The sequence below is a fragment of the Molothrus aeneus genome, chromosome 2 (assembly GCF_037042795.1).
Source record: "Molothrus aeneus isolate 106 chromosome 2, BPBGC_Maene_1.0, whole genome shotgun sequence".
Taxonomy (NCBI): domain Eukaryota; kingdom Metazoa; phylum Chordata; class Aves; order Passeriformes; family Icteridae; genus Molothrus; species Molothrus aeneus.
Genome location: NC_089647.1, coordinates 27429412 through 27453832, shown reverse-complemented (window position 1 = coordinate 27453832; position 24421 = coordinate 27429412). Strand labels below are relative to the sequence as shown.

The 24421-nt window shown below is 49.9% G+C and overlaps 3 protein-coding genes and 1 long non-coding RNA gene across 6 annotated transcripts in view; 1 reads left to right on the top strand and 3 right to left on the bottom strand.

The window, feature by feature from the left end:
* Nucleotides 1–4955: 4955 nt before the first annotated feature.
* On the bottom strand, nucleotides 4956–8260 carry GAPDH (glyceraldehyde-3-phosphate dehydrogenase). The gene is made up of 11 exons (XM_066572154.1): nucleotides 8152–8260; nucleotides 7581–7624; nucleotides 6904–7003; nucleotides 6662–6768; nucleotides 6486–6576; nucleotides 6196–6311; nucleotides 6000–6081; nucleotides 5703–5854; nucleotides 5523–5601; nucleotides 5210–5293; nucleotides 4956–5057 (listed from the first exon to the last, which is right to left on the bottom strand). The coding sequence occupies exons 2-11, from the start codon at nucleotides 7601–7603 to the stop codon at nucleotides 4956–4958; spliced, it is 936 nt and encodes a 311-aa protein (XP_066428251.1). The 5' UTR covers nucleotides 7604–7624; nucleotides 8152–8260.
* A 1969-nt stretch (nucleotides 8261–10229) lies between these two features.
* Nucleotides 10230–13352, bottom strand: LOC136569342 (C-type natriuretic peptide 2-like). 3 transcript variants are annotated; one of them, XM_066569743.1, is made up of 3 exons: nucleotides 12344–12442; nucleotides 10693–10983; nucleotides 10230–10443 (listed from the first exon to the last, which is right to left on the bottom strand). In XM_066569743.1, exons 1-2 carry the CDS (start codon nucleotides 12440–12442, stop codon nucleotides 10711–10713), a joined length of 372 nt encoding a protein of 123 aa, XP_066425840.1. In that variant the 3' UTR covers nucleotides 10230–10443; nucleotides 10693–10710. The 3 variants fall into 3 exon arrangements, with proteins under 3 accessions (XP_066425840.1, XP_066425848.1, XP_066425831.1); XM_066569751.1 differs by lacking the exons at nucleotides 10230–10443; nucleotides 12344–12442 and adding an exon at nucleotides 13284–13352 and having other exon boundaries at nucleotides 10616–10983; XM_066569734.1 differs by lacking the exon at nucleotides 10230–10443 and having other exon boundaries at nucleotides 10616–10983.
* A 963-nt stretch (nucleotides 13353–14315) lies between these two features.
* Nucleotides 14316–24421, top strand: part of LOC136571628 (uncharacterized) — a 17254-nt gene continuing 7148 nt past the window's right edge. Inside the window, exons 1-2 of the long non-coding RNA XR_010785720.1 lie at nucleotides 14316–14388; nucleotides 16334–16547. This is a non-coding gene — a long non-coding RNA (uncharacterized lncRNA). The remainder of the gene's footprint in view (nucleotides 14389–16333; nucleotides 16548–24421) is intronic.
* The window catches only part of NCAPD2 (non-SMC condensin I complex subunit D2), a 25226-nt gene continuing 18263 nt past the window's right edge, over nucleotides 17459–24421 (bottom strand). Inside the window, exons 24-31 of the mRNA XM_066572151.1 lie at nucleotides 24190–24345; nucleotides 23808–23985; nucleotides 22671–22765; nucleotides 20630–20710; nucleotides 18388–18574; nucleotides 18049–18175; nucleotides 17757–17915; nucleotides 17459–17592 (exon numbers count right to left, since the gene is read on the bottom strand). Of these exons, the coding sequence (XP_066428248.1) occupies nucleotides 17510–17592; nucleotides 17757–17915; nucleotides 18049–18175; nucleotides 18388–18574; nucleotides 20630–20710; nucleotides 22671–22765; nucleotides 23808–23985; nucleotides 24190–24345 (1066 nt within the window). The 3' untranslated portion in view covers nucleotides 17459–17509. The remainder of the gene's footprint in view (nucleotides 17593–17756; nucleotides 17916–18048; nucleotides 18176–18387; nucleotides 18575–20629; nucleotides 20711–22670; nucleotides 22766–23807; nucleotides 23986–24189; nucleotides 24346–24421) is intronic.

The following is a 24421-nucleotide window of genomic DNA, read 5'->3' as shown; positions in this document are numbered from 1 at the left end:
GGAGGCCATGTGAGATTTGGTACTTGGTGTCCAGCACCTAAACCGGTATCCAACTTGGCAACTAAAAATCTGGAGATTGCAGAGATTACAAACCACCTTTTTTTAAAAATTTTCCCCTTCTGTTGCAGGACTCAGACCAAGGTCAGCAAAAGTTGCTCACTTGTTTGTTGGAGGTTTGGGCAATGTCAAAAGAGGGCTTTGACGCCTGTATGTAGTATTTCTCACTTAGCAACCTTGAATTTCATCCAGCATTTTAATTACCCAGTCACTCGGTCACAAGATCCTTCTGCACCTTTCCACAGGCTCATTCATGGCTGAATGTTTTGGGTCATTTTGCATAATCAACACATCTTGGCACCCCGTGCTCTAAATTGTTCTGAAAGTGTTGATTGGTGGGGCAGATGGCCTCAGATATGCTGGCCACTCACATCTCTCAGTTGCCACCAGCCTTGCCACAAGTTTTCAGCCTGGAGAGGGTGGTTTTCCCTGTCCTTAGGTAATTCTTTGAAAGGTTTTGCCAGCCTGTTTTTTCCTAAATTCCATTGCTTTTCTTCATGGGGGGGTTGAGGTGAGTGGTGAATTACTTGCAGCACAGGTACCTGTTCATCCATTTCATGCTGGAGACCACTGAGTCTCACATGTGGTTTGCTGCCCTTCATGTCACAGACGTTTTTAAGTCCTGATGCTTCAGTTTTCAGTGGAGGCTCCATCTCATTGCTGCTGAGGAAAATCTGTCTGGCAACACCCCAAAGCTCCTCTGACGGCAAAACATCAACTTTACTTTTCATTCATGGACTTAAGCTTCCCTAATCACTCCCACGCCTTCTTACAGCTTTTTGGCAGCTTTCTTATCTCCAAGATGCATTTGAAAGAGGTTTTCAGCCTTCCTTTTCTATTTGTCACATAATCTCTTTTTTTTTCCCCCTTTACAGCTACTAGTCTCATTTACTAGTATTTATGAGTTTTTCTTTTGTTTTCATTTGACTACAGCTTCTGCTTTTTGACAGCTGCCTTTTCAAATCTTACGCTGTGAAGTATAACCCAGCACTACTGTTCCTTCTAGGGAACACTTAATTAACTCCCTCAAGAAGATGATACTTCTTTAGTAAGGTAATTTACGGAGGTAAGTCAGCTGTCCTAGAGTAAAGAGATTACATTAAGCTTAGACGAGTAAGTAACAAATTACTTGTTTTTGCAGCATGTACAACACATTGGGATTGCCCAAAGGTAGGCAGCTTGGTTTTGATGAAATTTGAGCACTGCTGGAGCCTGCAGGGATATTTGCATACCCCAAGTCATGAACCTGCATTTTGTGAATGGCATCAGTTATGAAGGAGGTTGAAACATCATCCTTTAAGATGTTTGTCTTTTGTAACTGTGTCATAAGTCTTTCAGAGACCTGTATCTGCTCTTCCTTGCCCTGGTCTTGCCAATTGCTTTGCTTAAAGACTGATTTACTTCAGAAGTGGATACAGGATGTTTTAAAAGTCCAAGACCTTTTTTCACTGTGCTTACACAGTTACCATTTTGTTATGTTTTGGATTGATTTTTCAAGTGAACTTAACTATTTTCCACATCTGCTCAAGCTGGTTTTCACTACATGGCATCTTCCTTAATGCTGAAGTTTCATGCTGACATCTCAACATGAAGGTGGTCTGAGGACCTTTCTTGGGGAAGCAATGCATGTGTAGTAGTCTGTGCAAAAATGCCAAGGAAGTATAAAATAATTTCTCTGAATGTTCAAAGTTATCATAAAACTGAATTTTCTGTAACACCACTGCCAGTTACCCTTAGCTGTCTTAAAAAAAAAGGAGAATAAAACATAGAGCTTACCACCCCTAGAAATGGTTGGCTGCCCATCAGAGAAGCTGTCTCTTGGGTCAGCCAGAGAGCTTTCCCAGGTGCATCCCTCTCCTACAATGGCTCTGCACAGTGATTCCTGCTGCCTGGCCAGCCAGGGAAGGCAGAGTCAACCCTTTAGCCAGGATCAGTGTCTTTCTGTACCTTCCCCTTGCAAGGTGCTCACAAACCAGGATGGATTCTGGCTTGTGGCTGCTGCTCTTGGAGTTTGTTTGTCCCAGCAAAGTGGCACAATTGCTTTTCACTACCTTGCTGAATGAGAGCCTCTTCATGTCTGCCCTGAGCACCTGCCTTGCCTGATCAAGCATTTCTGTCTGCTTTCCATAAAAACACTAGAGCAAACAGAACAAAGCTAGACCTCCCCTTCTTGGGGAAAAACTCTCCAGAGACAGAAGCAGCTGCCACAGCAGATCTCCCATCTTTATCTCAATGCCATCCACAGTAATATATGTTAATTTTGCAAACTGATGGGAAAACAAAATTACATGGGTTTTTTTAGGTCAGGGTTGCAGTTCTCAGACAGGCTGGCCACTGAGCTAGTTTTTCCATCTGTCCAGAGGGGCCTCGTTGTGGTGCCATCTGTAGGTACAGTGTCTGGATGCAAAATAAAGATTTGGAAGAGCTGTGCATTTTAGGGAGGTTATATTAGAGAGAGGAAACCAAGCCCTCCAGGCAATCCAAAAGCTGCATGACTAGTTTGCCATGCTCACTCTCCCTGTTTCCGTACAAGACCAACCATGTTTTAAATGCTGTGATTCCTGGCTTTCCTCACCTCAATACCATATAATTTTTCTGGGAGAGATGAGATTGTAAACCAGTTGAAATAGTATTTGAAAACAGAGTGAACCTTTATTCAAGACATTCCCAGCAGCTGTTGGTCTGAGAGCACATACTCTTCCTCCACCCCGAGGCTGTATGACTTTGCTCATTCCAAGAGCAATTTGATCTCAGGTTGGATAGGGCTCACGCTTGTTAAATAACAAGAATTTGCTCTAGAATTTTCAGGTAGTCTTATCTCACTTAGGAAACATAAGGCTTTTTAGGAGAAAAATTTGACTCATATAAATGTTCCAGCTTTTAACCCAGTTCAAAATATGCTTTACATGGGAAAAGAGGATATCTGTCCTTCCCCCCCTTTAGACGTTTCAGTAGCCTCTCTGCTCTTCCAGATTATCAGTCGAGGCGCTGACTTGCATGCACACAATATGCAGGCAGCACACAGCACAGCCATTCAAAGCACCCAGGCACAGCAATCAAGGACAGGATGGGACCAACCCAAGACTCATTTGTAATCTTGACAGGTTTCCAAAGCTACACAACCCCCCCCAGCAGAAAGCCAGCTCCATAGGAGGGCTGCCTCCAGTGAGCTCCAGCACCAGGCAGCTCCCGTTTGGTGCCACAGTTACCTAAAGCTCCAATGACGGGGCCATTTCTGGTGTAATCCAAGTATTTCTGCTGTCCTAGGGCTAACAAGCTGCTCAGAATCCCAGTTCCTATCCAGAAGCAGGTTATTCAACCTCTTTGCAAAATATCTTCGAGTCATCGCCCTCTAGTCCACCAAACATTTAATTCTTACGCAGCCTAACTGCAGGAGATAAGCGGCTCTGGGAAACCATGTCCAGCATACCTTGATCCTGAGAGTTTAAATCCTCCAGCTTACGTCCTTGCAGCATCCAGATCAGGGTCTAAAGCACTTGGGGTCCGGACAACAGCTCCAAAAGTGCCTGCCAGGGAGAGAACACATCAGCCCTGAGATGCTAAATTAAGCTGCTAAAAATGGAGTTCCACGTGATTTTGTGCAGTGCATTACTTATCTGTCCTGGTGCTCGCAGGTCATGGAAGGCTCTGTCGCTGCCCAGCGGCATTCATGCTTCCAGAACTAATGCAGGGAGGCAGAGGGCTGACACTCACCTTGCAGAGATTTGCTGCTCAGCAGCTTAACTGCAACTGCCCCTCCTTACGCACAGAATTAAGCCAGAATTAAGACTGGCCGCCACCATGCCGACGATGGCCTCCAACACGTCCCTAGGCAGCCACTTCCCCCGGGGCAAAGCCAATTCATTTTAAAAGGTAAAAGCAAGTGAAATACCCGCCTTGTAACACCAGGAAATATCTTCCTTGTCCCCCGCTGAGGCAGGGGAAGGAGAATTAATTTGTTTCTTGTGCCCCTTTACCAAACCAAATGCATGAGTCATCTGCTCAGCACTTTTATTCTGCATGTGCCCATCAGACAAGCAAATCCAGAGCTGGGTGGATGGAGCCAGAGCCACTTCCCATCCTACCACACAGAGTCCTCACACAGAATCCTGCTGTGGAGCACAGCCCTGCACCACCCACACCTTGTTTTGGCTCCTGGGTTGGACTCTGGGCTCTCCCACGTGGAACAAGCAGCTCAGCAGGCTGCACTCCCCAGCTTCTCATGGCAGCTGGCAGACTGTGCCATGCAGGCGCCTGTAGCTGCTCATTACATACATGTACCCCCCCCGCCTCCCCCCATCTCCCCCTGACAGACAGACAAGGCTTTTCAGATGGTGATCACTTTTATTGATGTAAGGTGGTACACAAACAGATCAGTTTCTATCAGCCTCTCCACCTCCCCCAGGCTCGGGGAGAAGTTGGAGGAGTGGGGGAGACAAGGGAACAGAACTGGCCTCTCACTGCAGGATGCAGAGCTAAGCGGTGGTGAACAAGGGCAGGGGCTCCAACAAAGGAGAGTCCTGCTTCCCTAGGCAGCAGGGGGGGCTGTGTGCTCAGCTTACTCCTGGGATGCCATGTGGACCATCAAGTCCACAACACGGTTGCTGTATCCATATTCATTATCATACCTGAGGACAGAAAACAAGCGTGTCAGGGCTGACCCATTTCTTGCACCCCTTCTTGCATTCTTCCTGCTCCTCTGCCCCATCCCACACAACTGAACTCCCATCTACCCTCTGGGGGGGAGGAGGCAGCTACAGTAATTTCAGGTAAGAAGCAATCTCACTCCACGGTGAGATTGGAGGTCTGTGTATCCACCTGGATCACCGGCAGTAAGCAACAGGACACCCAAGTCTGTAACCTGTCTGTGCCAACCCCCACGTCCCCCAGGGCTGCACCTACCAGGAAACCAGCTTGACAAAATGGTCGTTCAGTGCAATGCCAGCACCCGCATCAAAGGTGGAGGAATGGCTATCACCATTGAAGTCACAGGAGACAACCTGAAACACAAGAAATTGTAATACATATGGCTGTCCACAGTCTACTCCAAAAGTGCCCAAACCAGGACCCTGGCAAAGCTGCTGCCAACAGCCTTTTGGAAAAATAAGGCAGGAGCCATTAAGTGCAGGCTGAGAGAGCAGGCACTTCTCACCTGGTCCTCTGTGTATGCCAGGATGCCCTTCAGGGGCCCATCAGCAGCAGCCTTCACTACCCTCTTGATGTCATCGTACTTGGCCTGAGGAGACACAGATCCAACATCATCAGACCCCAACTCACACAGAATGTCCACTGGGGACAGGGGAGGGAGGAGACACACATGGCAACACGCAGCAGGTGCTCTTTTCTCAAAGATCACATCCTCAGGACAAGATGGGTGCAGAGAGGGCAATTCCAGGTGCAATACAGAGCTTAGAGGAAGCAGGGGCACATCTGGAAGTTGTTAGGATCTCATCCACAACACTTACTGGCTTCTCCAGACGGCAGGTCAGGTCCACAACAGAGACATTAGGGGTTGGCACACGGAAAGCCATTCCAGTAAGTTTCCTGTGAGAGACATAAGTCAGTAAGGAACAGCATCTGGCACTCCTCTGCCAGCCTAGGAATGTTTGGCCTCCTCCTGACACCTGAGAAGGGACAACACTCACCCATTGAGCTCAGGAATGACTTTTCCCACAGCCTTAGCAGCTCCAGTAGATGCTGGGATAATGTTCTGAGCAGCACCTCTGCCATCTCTCCAAAGCTTCCCAGAAGGCCCATCCACTGTCTTCTGTGTGGCTGTGATGGCATGGACAGTGGTCTGAAGAAAGAGGACAGGACTAAGAACACAGCCAGTACTCTCCAGAAAGAGCATCCCAGGTGACACAGGGAGTACAGATGCTTTCCCTCTCACACAAGGGGATCTGTAGCAGGTCACCCTCCTCAGCACCAAGCTGCAGACCTACCATGAGACCCTCCACAATGCCGAAGTTGTCATGGATGACCTTGGCCAAGGGTGCCAGGCAGTTAGTAGTGCAGGAAGCATTGCTGGGGTAGAGATAAAGGCACATCAGCCAGAGGCAACACTTCCACTGAGGTGAGGTGAGACCCCTGGCAGCTGCTGAGAGCTCCAGGCCAGAAAGCACGCTCCTCTCTCCTTACCTGACAATTTTCAGAGACTTGTCATACTTCTCATGGTTGACACCCATCACGAACATGGGAGCATCAGCAGAGGGGGCAGAGATGATCACACGCTTGGCACCACCCTTCAGGTGAGCCTGAAGAGAGAGAGAGAGATAAGAGATTATATAAATCAGGATCCTTCCAAACTTTCTTCTTCAGATCTCTTCTCCTTCACAGCCCCATCCTGAGCAGCCCTGTACATGGTGGCATGCCCAACAGGCAGAAAGCAGCCCTATCCCTTCTCTCCTGTGCCTCTGTGGCATACTCACCCCGGCCTTCTCCATGGTGGTGAAGACACCAGTAGACTCCACAACATATTCAGCACCAGCATCTGCCCACTTGATGTTGCTGGGGTCACGCCTAAGGAGGGACAAAATTTTACAAGCTGGTCCATGAGACACCTGCTTCCAATATCCAGAGGGGCAATCAGGAAAGAGATACTTACTCCTGGAAGATGGTGATAGCATTCCCATTGATGACAAGTTTTCCATTCTCAGCCTTGACAGTGCCCCGGAAGTGGCCATGAGTAGAGTCATATTTGAACATGTAAACCTAATAAAGAGAGGGGGAGTGGAAGGTCAGGCACCCAGGCTGCCATCATCCTCTAACACCCTGGGAAGCTACCAGAACAGATCCAGAGAAGCCCTACTCAGAAAGGCCCAGAGGGGGCACTGCAAAGCAACTCACCATGTAGTTCAGATCAATGAAGGGATCGTTGATGGCCACCACTTGGACTTTGCCAGAGAGGACGGCAGCCCGGGTAACCAGGCGGCCGATACGGCCAAATCTGGAGAGAAAAAGACAAGGGTGAGGAGGTGCAACAGAGAACCAGCCCAGCTGGGCATGGGAGGCAGTCCTTGGCAGCCTTCCCTCGGGATCATCGGCTGCTCCCTGCCCATTAGGGCGGGAGAGAGTCCTGCAGCTCGTCCAAAGGCCAAGGCACCCCGGTTAAAGATTAAGAGCGACCCCCGCCCCAGAAAGGTCAATCGCTAAATTTACTGAGAGCCCCGGGGATCCGGTTACTCCTCGGCCTGGCACGAGAAGGTCACAGCCCCGGGGCCGCCATCGACACACGATCCACCGAGAGACCTTTTGGTGGGGGGCTGCAGGGATCCCCGGGAATGGGGAGGGAAACTGGGGCAGCCGAGCAACGGCAGCCCTTTCCGGAGTGAGTCACCCCGAATCCGAGTAGAAATGAGTCAGCAGCACCGCTCTTTGCCCCGGGGGGCGCCGGCGGAGCGGGACCGGCGGGATTCAACCTCTCCCTCTCCCCAAATCCTCCCCCCGCGCCCTTGAGGCGACCTTGCCGCCCCACCGCAACCCTCCCCCAGATCCCTGCTGGTCCCGTCGGCCCCGGCACTCACCCATTGACTCCGACTTTCACCATCTTTACCGCTTCGGGATGTTCCTGCGGGCAGAAACCACCGGTAGGGGCATGAGGGGAACTGGCAACCACCACCCGCGGCGGTCGCGCCCGCACCCGCCGCCGTTAACGCCTCGCCCGCGCCGAGGGGCGAGTGGGCACGGGGGGGGGGGAGGGCGAGGAGAGCGGGCGAGCGGGAGCCCGCGCTCCGAGCCAGCCCCATACACCCGCCCCCCTCCCCACCCGGGCGATCACTCCCCCGCCCCGGGCGATTAATTCACCTCCCCCCCCGCCACAACCATCCACCCCTCCTCCTCCTCCGGCGACCATCTCCCCCCTCACACCCCTATCCCTCCTGGCCTCACCGCCCCCCTTCACGCTGCCCCCGCCATTTTGCGCCGCGCCGCCTTTGTGCCCATGGGCCCCGCCGCCACGCGGCCCCGCTCCGCCCGGGGGCTGCCGCACCCCCTGCCGGTGGGCGGCGCGGGTGTGTGGGGAGAGGGCTCTCGCACGCCCACCCCCCGCCGCCTCCGCTCTCTCCCCCCGCGCATCTCCCCCGCCCCGCCCGTTACCTGCTGCCTCCGAACCGCCCGGCGCGCAGTGAGGAGGTGGCGCAGCGCCTCTCCGCCGCCCTTTATAGCCGCGTGAGGGTAGGGCGGGGGCCCGCCCCGCCGCGACGCCGTCGAATGGCAGCGCGAGGGCCGGACCGGGCTACGTGCGCCCGTGCTGCGGGTGCGGCTGCCGAAGACCCCCCCTGTTTCCCCCGCCCCGCCACCCCCCGTTAACAAAGGCCCCGCTCTGGGAACACAGGCTCCGTAGCGATCACCCTCCCGTCGAGCCACCCCGAGGGGGTTGGTGGCAGTGGTGAAAAAGGCACCGGTCCTTGCGGGGAGGTGTCCCCAGAGCGGGGATGGGCGGCTGTACCCCTGCCAGAGGAGGCAGGGAGGGTGATAGCAGGTCGGGGGCTGGTCCCGCCGGGCTCGCTGCTGCTCCGGAGGATGATATGCGCTGTTTTCACCTGGTAACAAAGGGCAGGTAGTCACCCGCCCCGGCTGTAGCCTTTGCCCAATTGGATGGAGTAGTATCCAGTATCCGAAGGGACCTACGGGGAAGCCGGAGAGGGACTCTTCGTCAGGAGCTGTAGTGATGGGAAAGGGAGTATTGGGTACAAATTGAAAGGGAGGAAATTTAGGATGGATATTAGGAAGAAGTTCTTTACTGTGAGGGTGATGAGGTACTGTAACACGTTGCCCAGGGAGGCTGTGGATGCCCCAGCCATGGCAGTGTTCCAAGCCAGGCTGGATAAGGCCTTAAGCAACCTGCTCTAGTGGGAGGCGTCCGTGCAGGTGGCACGGGGGTTGGAACTGGATAATCTTTAAGGTATATTCCAACCCCTTAACATTCCATGATTCTATGGCTGCAAGGGCAAATGGACTGCAGGGATGCTCGGGCCACCCCGAGGGATCAGCGGATCCCTATTCCCCCCAGCACGGGAGGTACGGTCTGGGAGTTCTCCCGCCTCTAGGCTAGGACCCCCCTCTGGATGGGTTTAGCCAGGCGTGCTCTGGACGTGGCCCCTGGCCGGGCGCTGCCCCAGCAGGCCACGGGCGGCAGCGTGAGCACCATCTTAATGAGGCACTGCGGCACTGCTGCCGCTGCCCGCGGGACGTGACGGCGGAAATCCTGCTCGTCTGCCGCCTCGGCCCGCCTTCCCTGGCTGCCTGCGAGGAGGAAGCGCTCCTGGCATGGCCGCTGCCCGGTTCCCCGCCCCCCATGCTGGGCTCCCTCACCGAGCCTGCCGCCTCCATCCCTCGGCTCCGTGCGGGGCAGGTGCGGCGGGACACACCCGCCTTAGGTACAACGCCCAGAGCACGCACAAATCCCAAATCTCCCATCCCGGAGGAAGGTGTGGGACCAGTGGGAATGCAAATCTCGACTGTCAGAGCGGGTGGGGGTGGTGGGAGCTGGAATGTCCCTCTGGCTGCTCCGCTGAGCAGGGCTTTAAGGATAAGGGAGGGGGTGGGCAGGCTGGGGTGGGGGACAAGAGAGGGGTCATGCAGGTACTGGGGTGGGGGACAAGAGAGGGGTCATGCAGCTTAAACGTAACCCTACTCTCCGTAAACCACTGCTATTCCCGGTGCTGCTGAGGGGCTAAGTTTAGACCCAGCTGAGGTTACAACCTTTTCTTAAAGGCCAGGACATGGTGATGGCTCGCGGGGCACAGCAGCAGGGCACAGCAGCTCGTGCCGGGGTCGGTGGTGCCCCAGCCGCAGCCCACCGAGGCAGGCTCGGGGGAAGCTTCAGCGCAAACAGGAGGCCCCGGTGTTTGTTCTGGCGGGGGCAGAGTGCGGCCGGGGTGAGCAGCGCGGCCCTTGTGCCCCGTGCCCGGTCGATACCTCACCCGTGTCCGCCACCCCGGCCGCACCGCGCCGCAGCCGCGCGTGCCGCACGCCCCACGCGGAATGGCGGCGGCGCCGGCAGGGCCCGGCACGGCCCCGCGCGTGGGGCCGGGGGCGCCGGGCGGGCTCTGCCACCGCCTCCCCCCGCCCCTCGGCCGGGGGCAGCCACCGCCGAGCGCGGACGCGGCGAATGAGTACAGCTTGTTTAATGAGCGAGTCCTCAGGCACGGGGAGCAGGGAGGGGGCTGCCGGCGGAGCAGGGGTTCAGCGGCCGCGGGGGGCAGCTGCGGAGCCGGGCAGCTCCTCCTCGTACGGCCGCGCCGCTTCCTCGCTGCCGCAGCCTCCCGTTTTCAGAGCGGGAGCTTCAGGGCTTCGCGCAGCGGTGCGGGTTCCCGAGCCGGTGCTGGTTCCCGAGCCGTGCAGGTTCCCGAGCCGTGCAGGTTCCCGAGGCTGGGTGCCCTCCGGCTGCGGAGAAGCGGGCCTGGTGAGCCGCCCAGCGGCGTCCCGCCCGCCTGCTCTCGCCCCGGCCGGCCCCAGCACCGCGCCGGCAGCACGGCGCGTCCCCGGTGCCAGCCTTTGCCCCGGCGGCTGGCAGGTAGTGGCCCCACAGCCTGCCCCGCTGCCCCATCCCCTCGCTGTCTGTCTGTGCGCTCCACTCTGCCCTGAACTCCTTCCCTGCCTGCTTGCTCGAGCCCACGCTCTTAGCCCTCTCACCTCGGAGGCCCTCCAAAGCTAACACCCCAAACCACTGAAGGTCCCGATTCGGTCCAGTTTCAGCCCGAAGCAACCCCTGGGCATGGCCTTCCAGGCCCAATCTCCAGGCAGTGCCCACTTGCGACTGGAGAGGTTCTTGCGCCAGAGGGATGGACGGGCGGCTCTAGCCCCAGATGGGAGGAAGGGCAGAGTGGAGGAGAGCAGCTGAGGACCAAAGCTGGACCCCTCCTTTGTGTCCTCTTCGGTCAGCGTGGACTCGGGCTCCAGGGGCAGCAATCGTGAAAGGAGCATCTGGGATAAACAGAGGAGAGAGGGGTGATAAGCCTTGTACCCTCTGGTACCCCACTGCCCATACCCTCCTGAGGGCTCAGGCAGGACATTAAAGTGATGCCTGCTCACAGCACTGTGCCTGTGACATTGCATCCAGACACAGGGAAGGGCCTTGACCAGTAACTCCCACTGTCTGAAATGACTTTGTCGACCAAAACAGCAGGCAGACAGCTGCTGTGAGCTCTGCCTGCAGGCAGATTGCCCTGCGCTTGTAAAACCATACACACGTCCTGCCCTGCCCCAGATTTGGAAGGTAACTCTTCAGTCCTCACTCCTTTTGTGGATGCTGAGCATCTCTATGTGCTCAGGCTGCTGTGTACTATTTCATTTTATCAGAGGGCTGCTGGGAAGGATGGTCCTGCCTCAAAGGACCATTATAAAGATGAGGGAGAGGCAGGAGCAGAGCAGGTGTGAGGAAGAGGGACTCCCCATCTGCTGGAAATCCTCTAGGTTAACTGTGCTGACTGTAAGCCCTCAGCACTGCTGGGAGACAAGGGTTGGGGGGTGTGTTGGGTGCAGTGGAGGCATGGCATTGCTGCCTATAGAAGCAGCCTGCAGGAACCGTTCTACATCTGTCTCTCACATGGATGCTGAGCTAAGGCTGAGGATGCCTTTGTGCAGCTCTTTGTGGTAGCAAGTTAACTGAAGCGGACACAGGCATCCTCAGCGAGGAGTGAAAGTGGTGAGTCATAGCAGGCTCAGTCTTGTGATTTTAGTTAATGTCCTATTTCCCTGTGGCTTTCCCAGGGTGATGTAAAGGCAAGGTGCTGGGGCTCAGGTTAGGGTTTGGGTAAGAGGGAGCTGACTAGATTGCAAAGTCAAAAATATTATTGCTATAATTGCTGAGGATAAAGTTTTACTCAAGTGAAGAAGCCCTTAGTTGGCATCCGGACAGGGCTCTTGGCCTTAGAGAGGGTCTTTAAGGGGGATAATACTGAGCTTAGGAGCAAAACTCCTGGCCCAACAGGATGCATCTCCCCTCTGAAATACCAGAACCAGAACCATGATGAGAGACATGACTGTAATATCTGGTGGCTGCTGACACAGTGGGCTTCAAAAGGACCGGGCTCTTCACTGCTAAAAGCTTTTGCAGAGCACTAAAAAGCTTTTGTCTGTTTCCTGTCTTGAAATGCTGGAGCTCCTTAGGGGCTGGATTATAAAGTCACCCTAGAGCTGAGGCTGCTGAAGGGCAGAGTGCAACAAGAATAGACAGCACCCTTCTTGTAGTTGGAATTTGGGACCACCTCTCATTTGAGGTTCAAACACAGCCTCCCTCCTCCTCCTCCCCTCCTGAAATCAACCTCAGCTCTCTCCCTCCTACCTGTAGTCTCTGTCTTGGTAAGGACACAGTCTGAACGCTGGCAGAGAGCAGAACCAAGAAGAGGAAAAATGAGCAAGGCCACAACCGAAGCCCCAGCATCTTAGCCCAGGGCTGGTGGGAGGCAAGGCAGGACTTGCAGCATCTGTGTGGGATGTGGTCCCTAGCCCCTCTCTGCCTTTATAGCTTTGGTTCTGGCAGGCAGCTGGCCCCAGCTCCCTGCTGAACCACCCCCTGGAGCTCCTGAACCTTTCAGCCCTTTTGTCCAGGATGATATATTTCAGGGTGAGCTCAGCAAGACCCCTTCCTCTAAAGAAAAAGGACACAAAGGTGTTTACTGAGTGTCTGGGAAGACAAATGTGAATTGAGCTGCTGCTCGCCAGGACCTGGAGGTGTCTGTCAGGGTCAGGGTGACACTTTGAAACACATCCCAAAAGGAGGATATTGAAGGCTGCATTGTGTAGGAGTATTGAACATCCTCCTCATAGGCAGAGTGCTGTTAATGCTATTTCTCTGATCAGTGTGAGCATGAACTGCAGCTCAGGTAGAGGTAGGCACACTGCTGGCTGCACAGAGTGGACACAAATTCAGGTCTGTGACAACACAGGCTTTTGTTTTTAATATTTATATCTTGGTGAGACAGTTGGGCTGGGGATGAAGAGCTCCTGCTGCAGAAGGTGGGTGAATTCCAGTACTACACAGAATTTGTAGCAGTGACAGGAGCGTGGGTCTAGTACTATTAGCATATAATTTGCGGGCTGTCTGTCCCAAGTCACCATCTGGAGGACTGGGCTGAGTTTCCAGAGGAACCGTCACAGAAAAGAGCTTGTCGAGGCTCAGCTTGCACTTTGTCAAGCTCAGGCACACAATGGGAGCAGGATAGCAAGGAGCAGATTCCTACCTCCTAAATCTTCTGGCCATTAGTTCCCCCCACTTTGTTTACCTCTTCCATTTTATTGTAGTTTCTCACCAGCTGAACAAGGCAATGAGGTCACTGTTTAGAGATCAGGGTGCAGAAGTCAGCCTGGGTATGAAGACAGAAATTAATCAGCAAAGTTTGTCAGGGGAGAGGAATGGGGGGACTGTACCCCAGTACAGGATTAGCAGTGGGTGTGCTGGGAGAGTTTAACACCCCGAACTTCCCTTAGTTCAGTACTGTTGCACAAGTCAGGCCAGAACTTGACAGAACATGTTCTTCTGCCTGCTTTTGTTTATTTTTTTCAAAGAAAGAAGAAAATTAGAAAAAGGTCTTCTGCAGAGATAACAAAAGTCACAGTTCAGATATTTGCTGTCTCTCCCTCCTTCTCTCCCTTTTTTCCAGGCATTTTTCACTTGCAGATGCAGGTTTGTGGGTCCATTTCTTCTCTGCCCAAGGAGACAGAAAGTTTTACAAACCTTTTGCATCCAGTCCTCGAGAAGTGAGTATGGCCCTTCAGTGTGGGGCACTGATGCTGGAAGCAGTGCTTTGCACAGCTGTGGACATCCCATTTTGTTAGCTCCAGCTGATGGCTGCAACCCATGGTTGGTGCTGTGTCCAGAGCAATGTGATGCTCTAGTGATCCTGTGTGGCATTTATGTCACCCTGTCACCTGGGCCAGCACATGGAGGGGCTCCCGAGGCCCCACCAAGACATTTTGTGGGAAACAGGATTACTTTCATACCAACCTTTGAATTTACAAAGCACAGGGGATTGCTGGACAGCCACAGGACACGCACCCCATGTGGGCATTAGGATGGGGTGCCTGGGCACAAATGGGGTACAGGGATGTGTGTGCACAGCCAGCCCCTCCTTGTGCTGGATGCAGTGGTGTAAGGAGCCCTGTGATGTGAAAGAGAGGGATGGAAAAGAGAGGAAGGACAGGAAGTCAGCACATGTTCATGCTGCATGCAAAGTGTCCCAGAGGATGCTGTTCTGTACTTCCCAGTCACATGTGACTGTCCAGAAAGAGCTGAGTCAGTGTGCTCAAGCACTCCTGCTGCCGGCAGGAGCAGCTCCACTGGAACACACCGGTTACATGAGTCAGAGTCACTCCTTTGCTGAGGGAAAGGTAAGTGCAAAAGGAACAGCACTTTGGTTTTGATATGAAATGTAGCAGCAGCTTGATCTGGCATCCCTTGAATGGGGTGGCCCCCATACTGCAAGAATGCCAAAAATGTGTTTGCAACTGCTCCAAAATTCCAGTCCACTTGCACAAAGACTGAGCCCTGCAGGGGTGGGCAGGCTCTGAGAACTCAAATGACAAATGCCCTCCTTGGGTTCAGCAAGAGCTGGGGCTGGCAAGAGGGAAAGAGCCATCCCCCTCCCATATCAAGCAAGAAACTTCAGAGACTGCAGAAAATTAGCGAATTTTCTTGCAGATTCTTGTAAGTTCTTGCAAATCCAGCAAAGCCTGGATAAAACGCAGGTGCTCAGTGACTCAGGTGCTGTGATGTTGCAGCTGCTCTGCGCCCCAGATCCTTGCTGGGACTGCAGTAGAACTGATTAGTTACTCTGACATGTCCTGGCAGTGACTGTGAAGTGAAAAGGCTTTGGCAGACAAGTCCTTGATTGCCCCAGTTTTCTCAGTCTCAAACAGGTTATTGTCCTTTTTTCCTCTCTGATGCTAACAAGTTTCCTTTATAAAAACCCTTCCCCCTTGGATGCTGGGGCACTGACTCGAGAGCTTGCAAGACGAGAAAAGTGCTGCTGAATCACAATCAGCCTTCTACAAACAGTTGCTCATATAGGAAAGGAGCAGGGCAACTGGAGACTGGGAGATCTGGGAACTGAGTGAAGAACCCTGAGGGAACACCAGGCTCTAGAAGTGTACAATATTCACATTATTCCACTGGTACCATTTGTAGGAGTTCAGAGCAACCACGGTCAGGAGTCCCTAGAGAATGGAAACACCATTGATCTTGGCACTGAGTAATCCCACTGCCTCAGGAGCAGGGGAGTGAAATTACTCCTTCAGCAGTGATTTATGGTCATTGTGGCAGCCACCAAAATATATGTTTTTGAGGAATAGAAGAGCAAATATCTACTTAAGGCTGTGGCCACTGTGTAGCTGCCCAATCCCTCTTAGATTTTGCCTCATCTTTCTTCAGGACTTGTTTATCTATGACACAGGACTGCGAATTCTTCTAATATCAGGGGAGGATAGTGAGGAGAGGAAGGTGCTCCACCTCAAAAATCTGCAGAAAGGGACCAATCAGAGTTCTCACCCACTCATTTCTCACTCTCACTTGCCCAGGTAGTACAATGTCTGAGTGTCCTGAGCAAAGGACAGACTGCAAAGCAGTGAAGGAGCCAGCATGTCAGTCCAGTCACTGATTGCCAAACCCTCCTTCCAGAAGGATGACTGTGTTGATCTCCTGAAGGAAAAAGTTCAACCATGAGCCAATACCTAAGAGTTTTATGGCCACCTCACTTCCTCTATCCACGAATTCATATCTCCCCTACTGTACCATTAGCAACATATTATCTCACATGGACACAAGATTGATTGCTTGTAAAACCTTGAGCCTGGGCAGACATCCATATATGCTATCTTTTGCTTTTTTAATTCCTGTATGTGAGTGTCATACCCTGTGGGTGGTGAGGGAATCACGTATGGTGTGCATGACTCTGTGTTGTATTTACTGTCAATGCTGTAGCTGCTACCTTTGCCTCCTGGAGCCCTCACTGAATATTTTATCAGGAAGGAGGGGAGGAGGACAACATTGCTGTAGCTTTCTGATCTTTGTATTTCATGTGATTGTCCTGAGGCTACTGGTGTGCTCTGGAGTTGGAGCATATCTATATTGGTATTTGGCTATTTTAGTCTGGTGGCAAGTGGGCAAGTACTTTCACTGAGTCATGGGACTCAAGCGGAGTGTTTATAAATACACCTGTTACCCCATTATTCCCCTTTACTTGTTTCTGGAAGCATTTAACATGATTATGTCCATTCAGGTATGCTCAGGTTAGTGCAAAGCTATGCACTTCCTAATGATTGTTTGTTTTTTTTTAAGAGGGATCAAAATAAGCTACAGCAGCTACTTCTGCAGTCAGAGCAGAAGGGAACTGAGCAGCATGCTCTACTTGCTGGGTGAACCCATGAGCACAACTGTGGGAAGGTGGTAGAGCCTCAGAGACTGCAGATCTGCAGGAACCAGTGGAGAGGAGGAGCACCCTTCCCATTCCTGCCCAGCTAGTGACTAGTCTGCTTTCGAGGCAGCTGACAAGGTAAGAGGAAAGAATTCTGTAGTAAGAGCTCTGGGACAAATGCCAACTTGCCTCTAGACAGAAGGTTAAAGGTTATTTATGTGATTAACACAGAATCTAATTTAGGGCACTTCATGTTCACGGGGCAGTTTAAGGAGTGGCAGGACTGACTTGAAAACTGATGTGGCATTTGCAAAAAGAACAAAACCAAGTGCGAATTTTACTTGAAACATAATTGGATTTGCAGCAAATACATTCCAGAAAGCAGTAAGACAATCAAGGGTATCAGTATTCTTCATAACTTATAAAATTAGCATTATTACAAGTTACTTCTAAAGTTTTAGTGTTGGATTGGTTTTGGTTTTTAGCTTTTAAAAGATGTATTTTTTCCTATGGACTTTACCTATTGTTTATTCAAGTGCTCTAGTCTAAGTTAGCCTCTCTCCCTTTCTCCTCACACCCCACTCCCTGAACACTTCTTGGATGAGATATGCACAAGAAAAACATGCAGGTGCCTTCACCTCAAAACCCTTGGCTTGGATTTACAGGATAAGAGCTTCAAAAAGCATGAAATATAAAAGAGCCTAAACCCAGCACTGCTGCATTGGTCCTGTGATAAAAGCTGAATAGTGTAGTATAAAGCACATACAAAATAAGAAAGGAATGAGCATTTTGTACTCTGTGGGTAATCTGGCTCTTCTTAGACTTTCTTCCAAAGATTAAAAAAAATAATTAATAAGAGCAGCTTATTCTCATCTGCAAAGTCAGGGCAAAATCAGTCCAAGTGGCAACTATGTTCATCATCACTGCCTTCTTTGTGGAGATATCAGAAGAAAGGGTTGGAATTGCTTTATCCTGGTGTTAACTTCCATTTTGTCCTCATTTAAAGCACTGCTGTATTCTGGGGTAGTTCAGACAAGAGAAGGCGATGGTTGCATAAAGGGAGTTTTATTTTTAGTTAAAGGCAGTGGCAGATGGTTCCTTCAGCGCCGCCGTCGGGCTGAAGATCTGGTGATGGGAGTTGTTTTGGTGGGGGTTTCTTCCTCTCTTAATTCTGCCAATAGCTCTAAAGAGAGTAAAATGTGTCAATAATGAGCACTCCACTGCCTTGAGCAGAGAAACCTACAGGCAACCTCCACAGTGGTCTGAAGCCCATGACCAAAGGGACATCCCTGTTGGGCCAAACCTGTAGTCCCTCCCCCCTTAGAGCACACGTGTGCAGTGCCTTACCATCCTCAGAGTTGTTCTCCTCGTCACTGGAGAAGGTAATGATGGCTTTTTTGCGTGGAGGGCGCTTCTGGGCACGCTTATGATTTCGGAGGGTGCAGGATGGGGGTGTGACAAAATCATTGTCTAAGTTGACAGGGCTTAGGGGCTGGCGCCGTGAACCTGTCAAGAAAAAGGGAAAAAACATAGAGAAAGGCAGCAAATTTCTGTCTGTAAGGGTGAGGAGAAGTGCTTAGGTGTTTCTGCTGGACTGCAGGATCAGGGGAACGCTGGAATGTCACAAAAAGGAACATACTTCCTATTGGTTTCCGCTTGGCTGGTGCTGGCATTGGAGTCTGACTACCGTCCTGGCACGTCTCTGTGGAATCCAGTCCTCGTTTATGGGAGGCAGACAGCTTCTGCTCCAGCTCTTCAGCTAGAGCCTGATGGAGATGTAAAACAGCAGTGCAGGGGAAAAAAAAAAGAGAAGGTGAGGGGAGAGAAGTATTACATTCATAGCAGAATTGCCATCAAGTTAAAGAAATAAATTGATAAATTGTTAGGGGTGAGGAACAGTCTGCTTAAAATGGCTTTCCAGTCCCTGCATGTAAAAATAAATTGTTTTCTGGCCTGGACCCTTGTCCCACACCCTTACTTTAGTCTCAGGTTTGATGCCTGCTCTGCGGAATCGAGCCAGCACAGTTTGGAAACAATTGTAGACAGCTGGATCTTGGAGCTTGTCTGCAAAGCAGTCATAGTTGTCCTGCAGCTTGTGAAGGCCCCGTTCCGAGACTGGAAGCAGAGCAAGGCAGTGGGACAGATCCCGATACTGACGCTCAGTCCTGGGAAAGACAAAGATCACCATTAGCTCCTACAAAAAGGGTGTGTGAGGATGAGCACATCCCACCCAGAACTACCAGCATTTCCTGCAGGTGCTTCTGCCCTGGAGAACATGAGATTCAGGTTGTTCTATTACAGGTCAGTGACAGGGTGCTGTGCCATACCACAGATAACCACCACTGTATTCCATGACACTGACTTAGTGCCTGTTGGAAAAACATGAAAGCTCCACTGCTAAAGAACACAGTTACTTGTTTGAAAAGTGTCAGAAGTTACTGCTGACCAGGAGGAAAAGACTCAGTGGTGAGGACTCCTCTTCAAGGGCCTTATTTCAACCTATAATAACCGCCCCCCCCCAGCTGTTTATTTTTGCATGTTTGAGATGATCTCAAGCAGAAGCTGTATTTGATGTTCTCTCTCCCTTTCCTGGTTAGTTACATAAAGAAGGTCATATTCATTAAGTTATTAAGTCAACAAATAACAATTGCTGCATCAGAGAATGACTACATTCAAATTCCGGCAAAAGTTACTGGAATAAAACCAAAGGGAAAGAAAAACAAAAGCACAAACTAACATCCCTAATGTAGATCACTGTGATGGAATGGGAAAGGAAAAAGCAAGGCCAAAGCCCTTGTTTTTAATATACACTAAGTGAGGGCCTCAAGTCTGTCCAGCACACGCTGTCTCAGGATGCTCTGCTCAAACCCAGACAGATGGAGAACAAAGCTGCAGCATCCAGGTGTTTCCACCTGTACAGTCTGAATGACACCTGGCAAGTTCCTATGTTTAGAACTCCAGAAGTGCTGAGGAGGGTGATGGTGGCTGCAAATCTGCTCTGATAAGCTCCTGTTTTAGCCTGGAGTGAGAGTCTTGCACCAGCAGTACCACTAGTGTGCACCAAGCTGATCACCTTTGTGGTACAGAAATATCAGGGCATTCTACTAAAGGTGAGACACAACATACACACAGACAGTGAATTAGAAATGTGGTGTGAAGAGCTCACCAATGCTCCTGGGAGTTGGAGAGAGGGACCACTCTCCACTCTTGCTCAGGAAACAAAATCCAAATATTTTGGGAAATATGCAACTCCCTGAGGCAGCTGAGCAGGTCACATGCCCAGGCACTGTGCACAAATGGCCAAGATAAGCAGACAGCTTAAATCTCAAGGGCAAAGCCACAACAATGGAGAAGGAAAACCACTGGAATGGAGGGAAGCAGGGTACACCAAAGCCAGTGGAAGTTAAAATTAAGATATCTCACTGGAATGGAAGGAGATAAATTTCTATTATTATTCTTCTTGGAAGGAAACAAAAAGTGTATGCCTGGGCCAGTGAAGTTACAGCTTGGGGAGCAGGAGAAAGGCAGCAAAAAAGCTCCAAAACCCAGAAAGAAAAGTGATATCCCAGATTCACAGCGTGGGTCCTGCACTCTATACTCTGTAATCAGCAATGCACAAGCAAATTCTGCACATCTTGGAGATGGAACAGAGCAAAAGCCAAAGTGTATGGTGGCACAAGCCCTTAGGTAAAATAATAATAATAAAAACTCCAGAACAGAGTCCCAGGCATAGACTTGGTACTGAGCAGCCCATGCACACAGAACAAGGAGAGGCCTGTATCAGCTTGATAGCTGAGATGACCCCAGGCAGGACTGCTGGAAAGATCCCAACTTCTCAGCTGAACACACTAATTTCCTAGCTGAGCTACAAGGGAATAGCCTGTGGGGAAGGATCACAAAAGTATGTAAAATCCACATGTGGGATGTCTCCTTGCTCAGCTATAATGAAGATCTAGACTGTCACATAACTTTTTCCTTAAAAAGGAAGGAAGAGGGGGTCAATCACTGCATAATAAAATCAAAAACCTTAATTTATAAGTATTCATGTATTTTTAGGAGAAGGTAGTTTAAAAAAAGGGGGACCAAAACCAAGTTATGTTGCATTTGTCACATGAAGAATTTAATGGGAACCTTTTAGAACCACAACATACAAGCTCATATCTTCTGAAAAATCCTGAGAAGCAGAAACACTTGTCAGGAAAATTAAGATTACAACCCACCTGGCAGTCCGGAATCTCTGACAAAGTTTCTCCACCAAGCTCTCTGTTTGTTTGTCTTTTGTAATATATGAGAACAGATGTCTGCAAGGGAGAAAAAGCACAACAGATTAGAGCCCAGAGAGGAATCCCCATTTCAGGGAGGAGAGGTGCTGAAAAGGCAGCAGTGCTGACTTCTTATCTGCTCTTTCCATCCAGTTTTAAGAGCATGCAGCATCTCCAGACAATCTCCTCACCTCACAAGTTGCACTGACAGACTAGTTTGTCTGACAAGCAAACCTTGAGAGGAGCACTGTGGCATGCAGCATTTTCCCTCCTCAAAACCATGCCTGTGACTTTTTCACTATTAATTTGCTAAAAGTGTGTTGTTGCCATTTTGGATCAATGCAAAAGTAAGCACTACTTTGCACTAAAATGGGAACAAAGTCTAACAGAACTTAAATGCTAACTTAATTCATTAGCTTCTTGAGGGATAGAGACACCTGGACTTTAGCACAGTTATGTACTGGTGCATTTTGCACTATGTCCTCTTAGAAATCACTGAATAACTTCTATTTATTAAGAAGGTCCTGCTGCTCTCCCCATTTCTTGTACCAACATTTCTGTTAACCCACCACACCAAACTGCTTTTCTAAGATACATAACAGAGAGAGCATTCTCAAGAGTCCTCCCTTTGCATTTTTTCCAGCATCAATTAATCTTTAACTACTAATTCCCTTCTTTTTCTATATAAAGGATATGTTGTGCGTTAACGGATGATCAAGTCTTTAAAATTAATTATCCTGATGCTAATTTGATACCTGTCTACATTGTTAAATCCCTCTTCTCTTATTTGCCAGACACCTCCAGTTCTCTCCATGTATGCTGTTGGAACTAAAAAGTCCATCTTACACCTATCTTAACCCCACCAATCACACTTTAATGCAATTGCTACAATTATGCTCTATGTCTGTGGTAACACCTTCAGTTTGATATTAATTAAAAACAGGATTGAAAATTCCAAAATTATTTGGATTTTTTTTTACATGCTGCGTCTTGTCTACCTGTGATGGTTTGTTTCACTTCAGGCATTAACTTCCACTTCTATGTGTGCTGTCAGGAACCACAAGCTATAATTCCCAGTATTTCACATTACCCTCTTTAATTAAAGCAGAAGCAAAGATATCCATCTACTTTTGCCACCATAAATTAATTTTAGTTTCAATTACAGCCTCACTAATAGACCTTTTCTGTGTCTTGCAATTCCTACTATCCAAAATCCCATCCCTCTTCCTAAATGCACTGGATTCCCATAGACAAAAAGACTACTTGAAAAATCACAGGAAATTTTATTGTTCTTCTCTTCAGCAACAGCAATACTTTTGTCTAACACCCCCCTCTATAATCCATAGGGATTCGAATGGCTCAGAAAAACCCTCATGTGGTCAAGTTTCAGAAATGAGAGGAGAATGTCTCTACGGTACCAATAAGGACATTACTAATGCTGTCTATGAGCAACCAATAACCTCAGAGTGAAATATTCCAAGATCTCTATATCTATATCTCTATATCTCCAGAGTCAGGCTTTCTTGAAAAAAAACTGAAACCAAACTAAAAAAACCCCACACAAACCAAACCACCAGAAAGACAACCCAGACCCAAAACTGTTACTGTAACTACAGCTTTACTAAAACTGCTTACAAAACTCCAGTAGCCACCAAAATGACAAAAGCAACAGACTTTAAAACCTGTTGTGTTTTCCTAATGTCGCATATCCACGTTCCCATGTGTAAAACCAACTATTTTCCTTTTCTAGAGGGAAAGTAATTTTGAGTTGGTGGTTACTCTTTGTAGAGTCTCTCCTCACTCCCAAGTGTGTGGCTTTAAAATCAATTCCCCTCAGCATGACTCCATTTCCAGTACAGACTGAAAAAGTCAGATCAAAGAGAACAACTGAAAAAGCATTTTGTACACGTCAATGTAGTTTTTCTTCCCTTGATATGGCACCCCCTTTGCATAAACATAGTCCTGGCAATAAGGGAGGATTTATTTAACCTCAGAATACCTCATAATAGTGTGGAAGGATTCCTCCTCTATGCTGCTGTTAGGATCCGAGAGATGACTGATGATGTCTGGAAGCAGGTTATAGACAGCATTACCCTGTGCAGAACACAAGTTTCTACATGAGATACAGAATTAGAAAGGATAATATTTGAGTCAAGCCAAATAAGCTGCCCACTTAAAATGACCTCCTTTTTCTCCACCCCAAATCTACTGACTGAAAGCATCAGCTTTTTGAAACAAGCTTACACAGCCAGCCAAACCTACCCAGGACTATTTGGCTGGGGGGGAAAAAACCCAGCCAACCAACAAGCTAAACACTGCACTCCAGCTCTGCTCCTTGGCAGACTTGGATGCAGTTTCTTTTGCCTTCCAACCTTGCCACAACCCCAAAAAAAAAAGCTTCCTGATAAAGGAAACAGCTCTTCAGTTCTTGAAACTGCTTCCCATTTTCTTGCCTGAAAAGGTCCAATGCATATTCTCTTTCCCACTGCTTTTACATAGCTTTACACATAGCATAGTCATATACTCTGCAGAGGTAGGAAGTCAGTGCAGTCAGGTGGCCAGTTCTGCTTTAACAAAGCAAGCCAAGACAGAAAAGCCCCAGTGTCACTGCAGCCTCTCAGGCAGTAAATCTCAAACTCTGAAGGGCCCATGCAAGGCTGCACACGGAATGAACAGTGGGGGTAAGACTGCTCCTGTTCTCACCTGCCTGGGCAGAAACTGCTACAATTTAAGTATCTCAGTGTCCCACAGCCAAGAACAACTCAGAAAGGTTTCAGAGAAGGTGCACTGCCTGAGCCATAAGGTCCGGGAACTCTGCTGTAAGGCCTAAAGGTGAGCTATGGAAAACTGCTCTTAACCCTGTGCTGGGCATATAGAAGGAAGCAAAGGGAAAAGGCAGTGGTTTGGAGCCTGCCTTCCAGTGTGAATGGATGAGGTCAAATTCAGCAACATCAAGCAAGGATGAAACAAAACTTGTATTGCAAAATTTCTTTTTAATACCCTTATTTAGTCCACAGAGAGACAGACCAATGGCTCTACACCATTAACACGCCTTCTCCAGGGCTCATGTAATTGACCCAGCTTCCAACAGCCCTTGCCTGGTCTTGTGAAATAAGGTCCCTGAGCATCCACTTGCCTTGTTGGCCAGTTCACCAAAGAAGTTCTGAGCCACTGCCACGATTGCCTCCTCTGGGTCTATGAGCAGAGTTGCCATCTCACTCACTTGGCCCTTCACCTTCACCATGTCTTTGAGGATGAGGTGAGTCATCACCAGCCCAGCCGTCTGCCTCACACTCGGGCAGGGGTCCCGCAACCTGACAGGAGCAAACAGTTACTGCAGAAAGCACCAAGGGAGTGTCTCTGAGTTATTGGTACTTGTGACAGCCCAAAGCTCTGGTCTCCCTGCACCAGCATCTTCAAATTTGCTTTCTTGGGTCATTCTCACCTTCTGGAGGCCCAGTGTCACCTTTCCACAGGGTTTTCTTCACGTCCTCTCCCAACAATGAGTGTAGCATTACCTGGCATAGAGATGTGATGTCCAAGGCTCCACCAGGTTGGGGAAGCGGATAGCTAGATCTCCTGCTGCAATTATGAGGTTGGATCTCACATCAGGCAGGGGGGACTTCTCCATCATGGTGAACAGCAGACGCAAGTGGGAGTCACAGAACTCAGAGCTAACAAGACAGGATACAGGAAAAAAGGGATAAATAGCAAAATTCCATCTCTCAGAGAGCAGAGGGAAAAAACAGT

Excerpts from the sequence above, each read along its gene's own strand:
- GAPDH (XM_066572154.1), bottom strand. The coding sequence starts at position 7,603 with ATGGTGAAAGTCGGAGTCAATGG. Across the intron at positions 6,769-6,903 it reads TCATTGATCTGAACTACATG|GTTTACATGTTCAAATATGA; the intron begins GTGAGTTGCTTT and ends TCTCTTTATTAG. Across the intron at positions 5,855-5,999 it reads GCATTGTGGAGGGTCTCATG|ACCACTGTCCATGCCATCAC; the intron begins GTAGGTCTGCAG and ends CTCTTTCTTCAG.
- LOC136569342 (XM_066569743.1), bottom strand. The coding sequence starts at position 12,442 with ATGCTGGGGCTTCGGTTGTGGCCTTGCTCATTTTTCCTCTTCTTGGTT. Across the intron at positions 10,984-12,343 it reads TACCAAGACAGAGACTACAG|ATGCTCCTTTCACGATTGCT; the intron begins GTAGGAGGGAGA and ends TGTTTATCCCAG.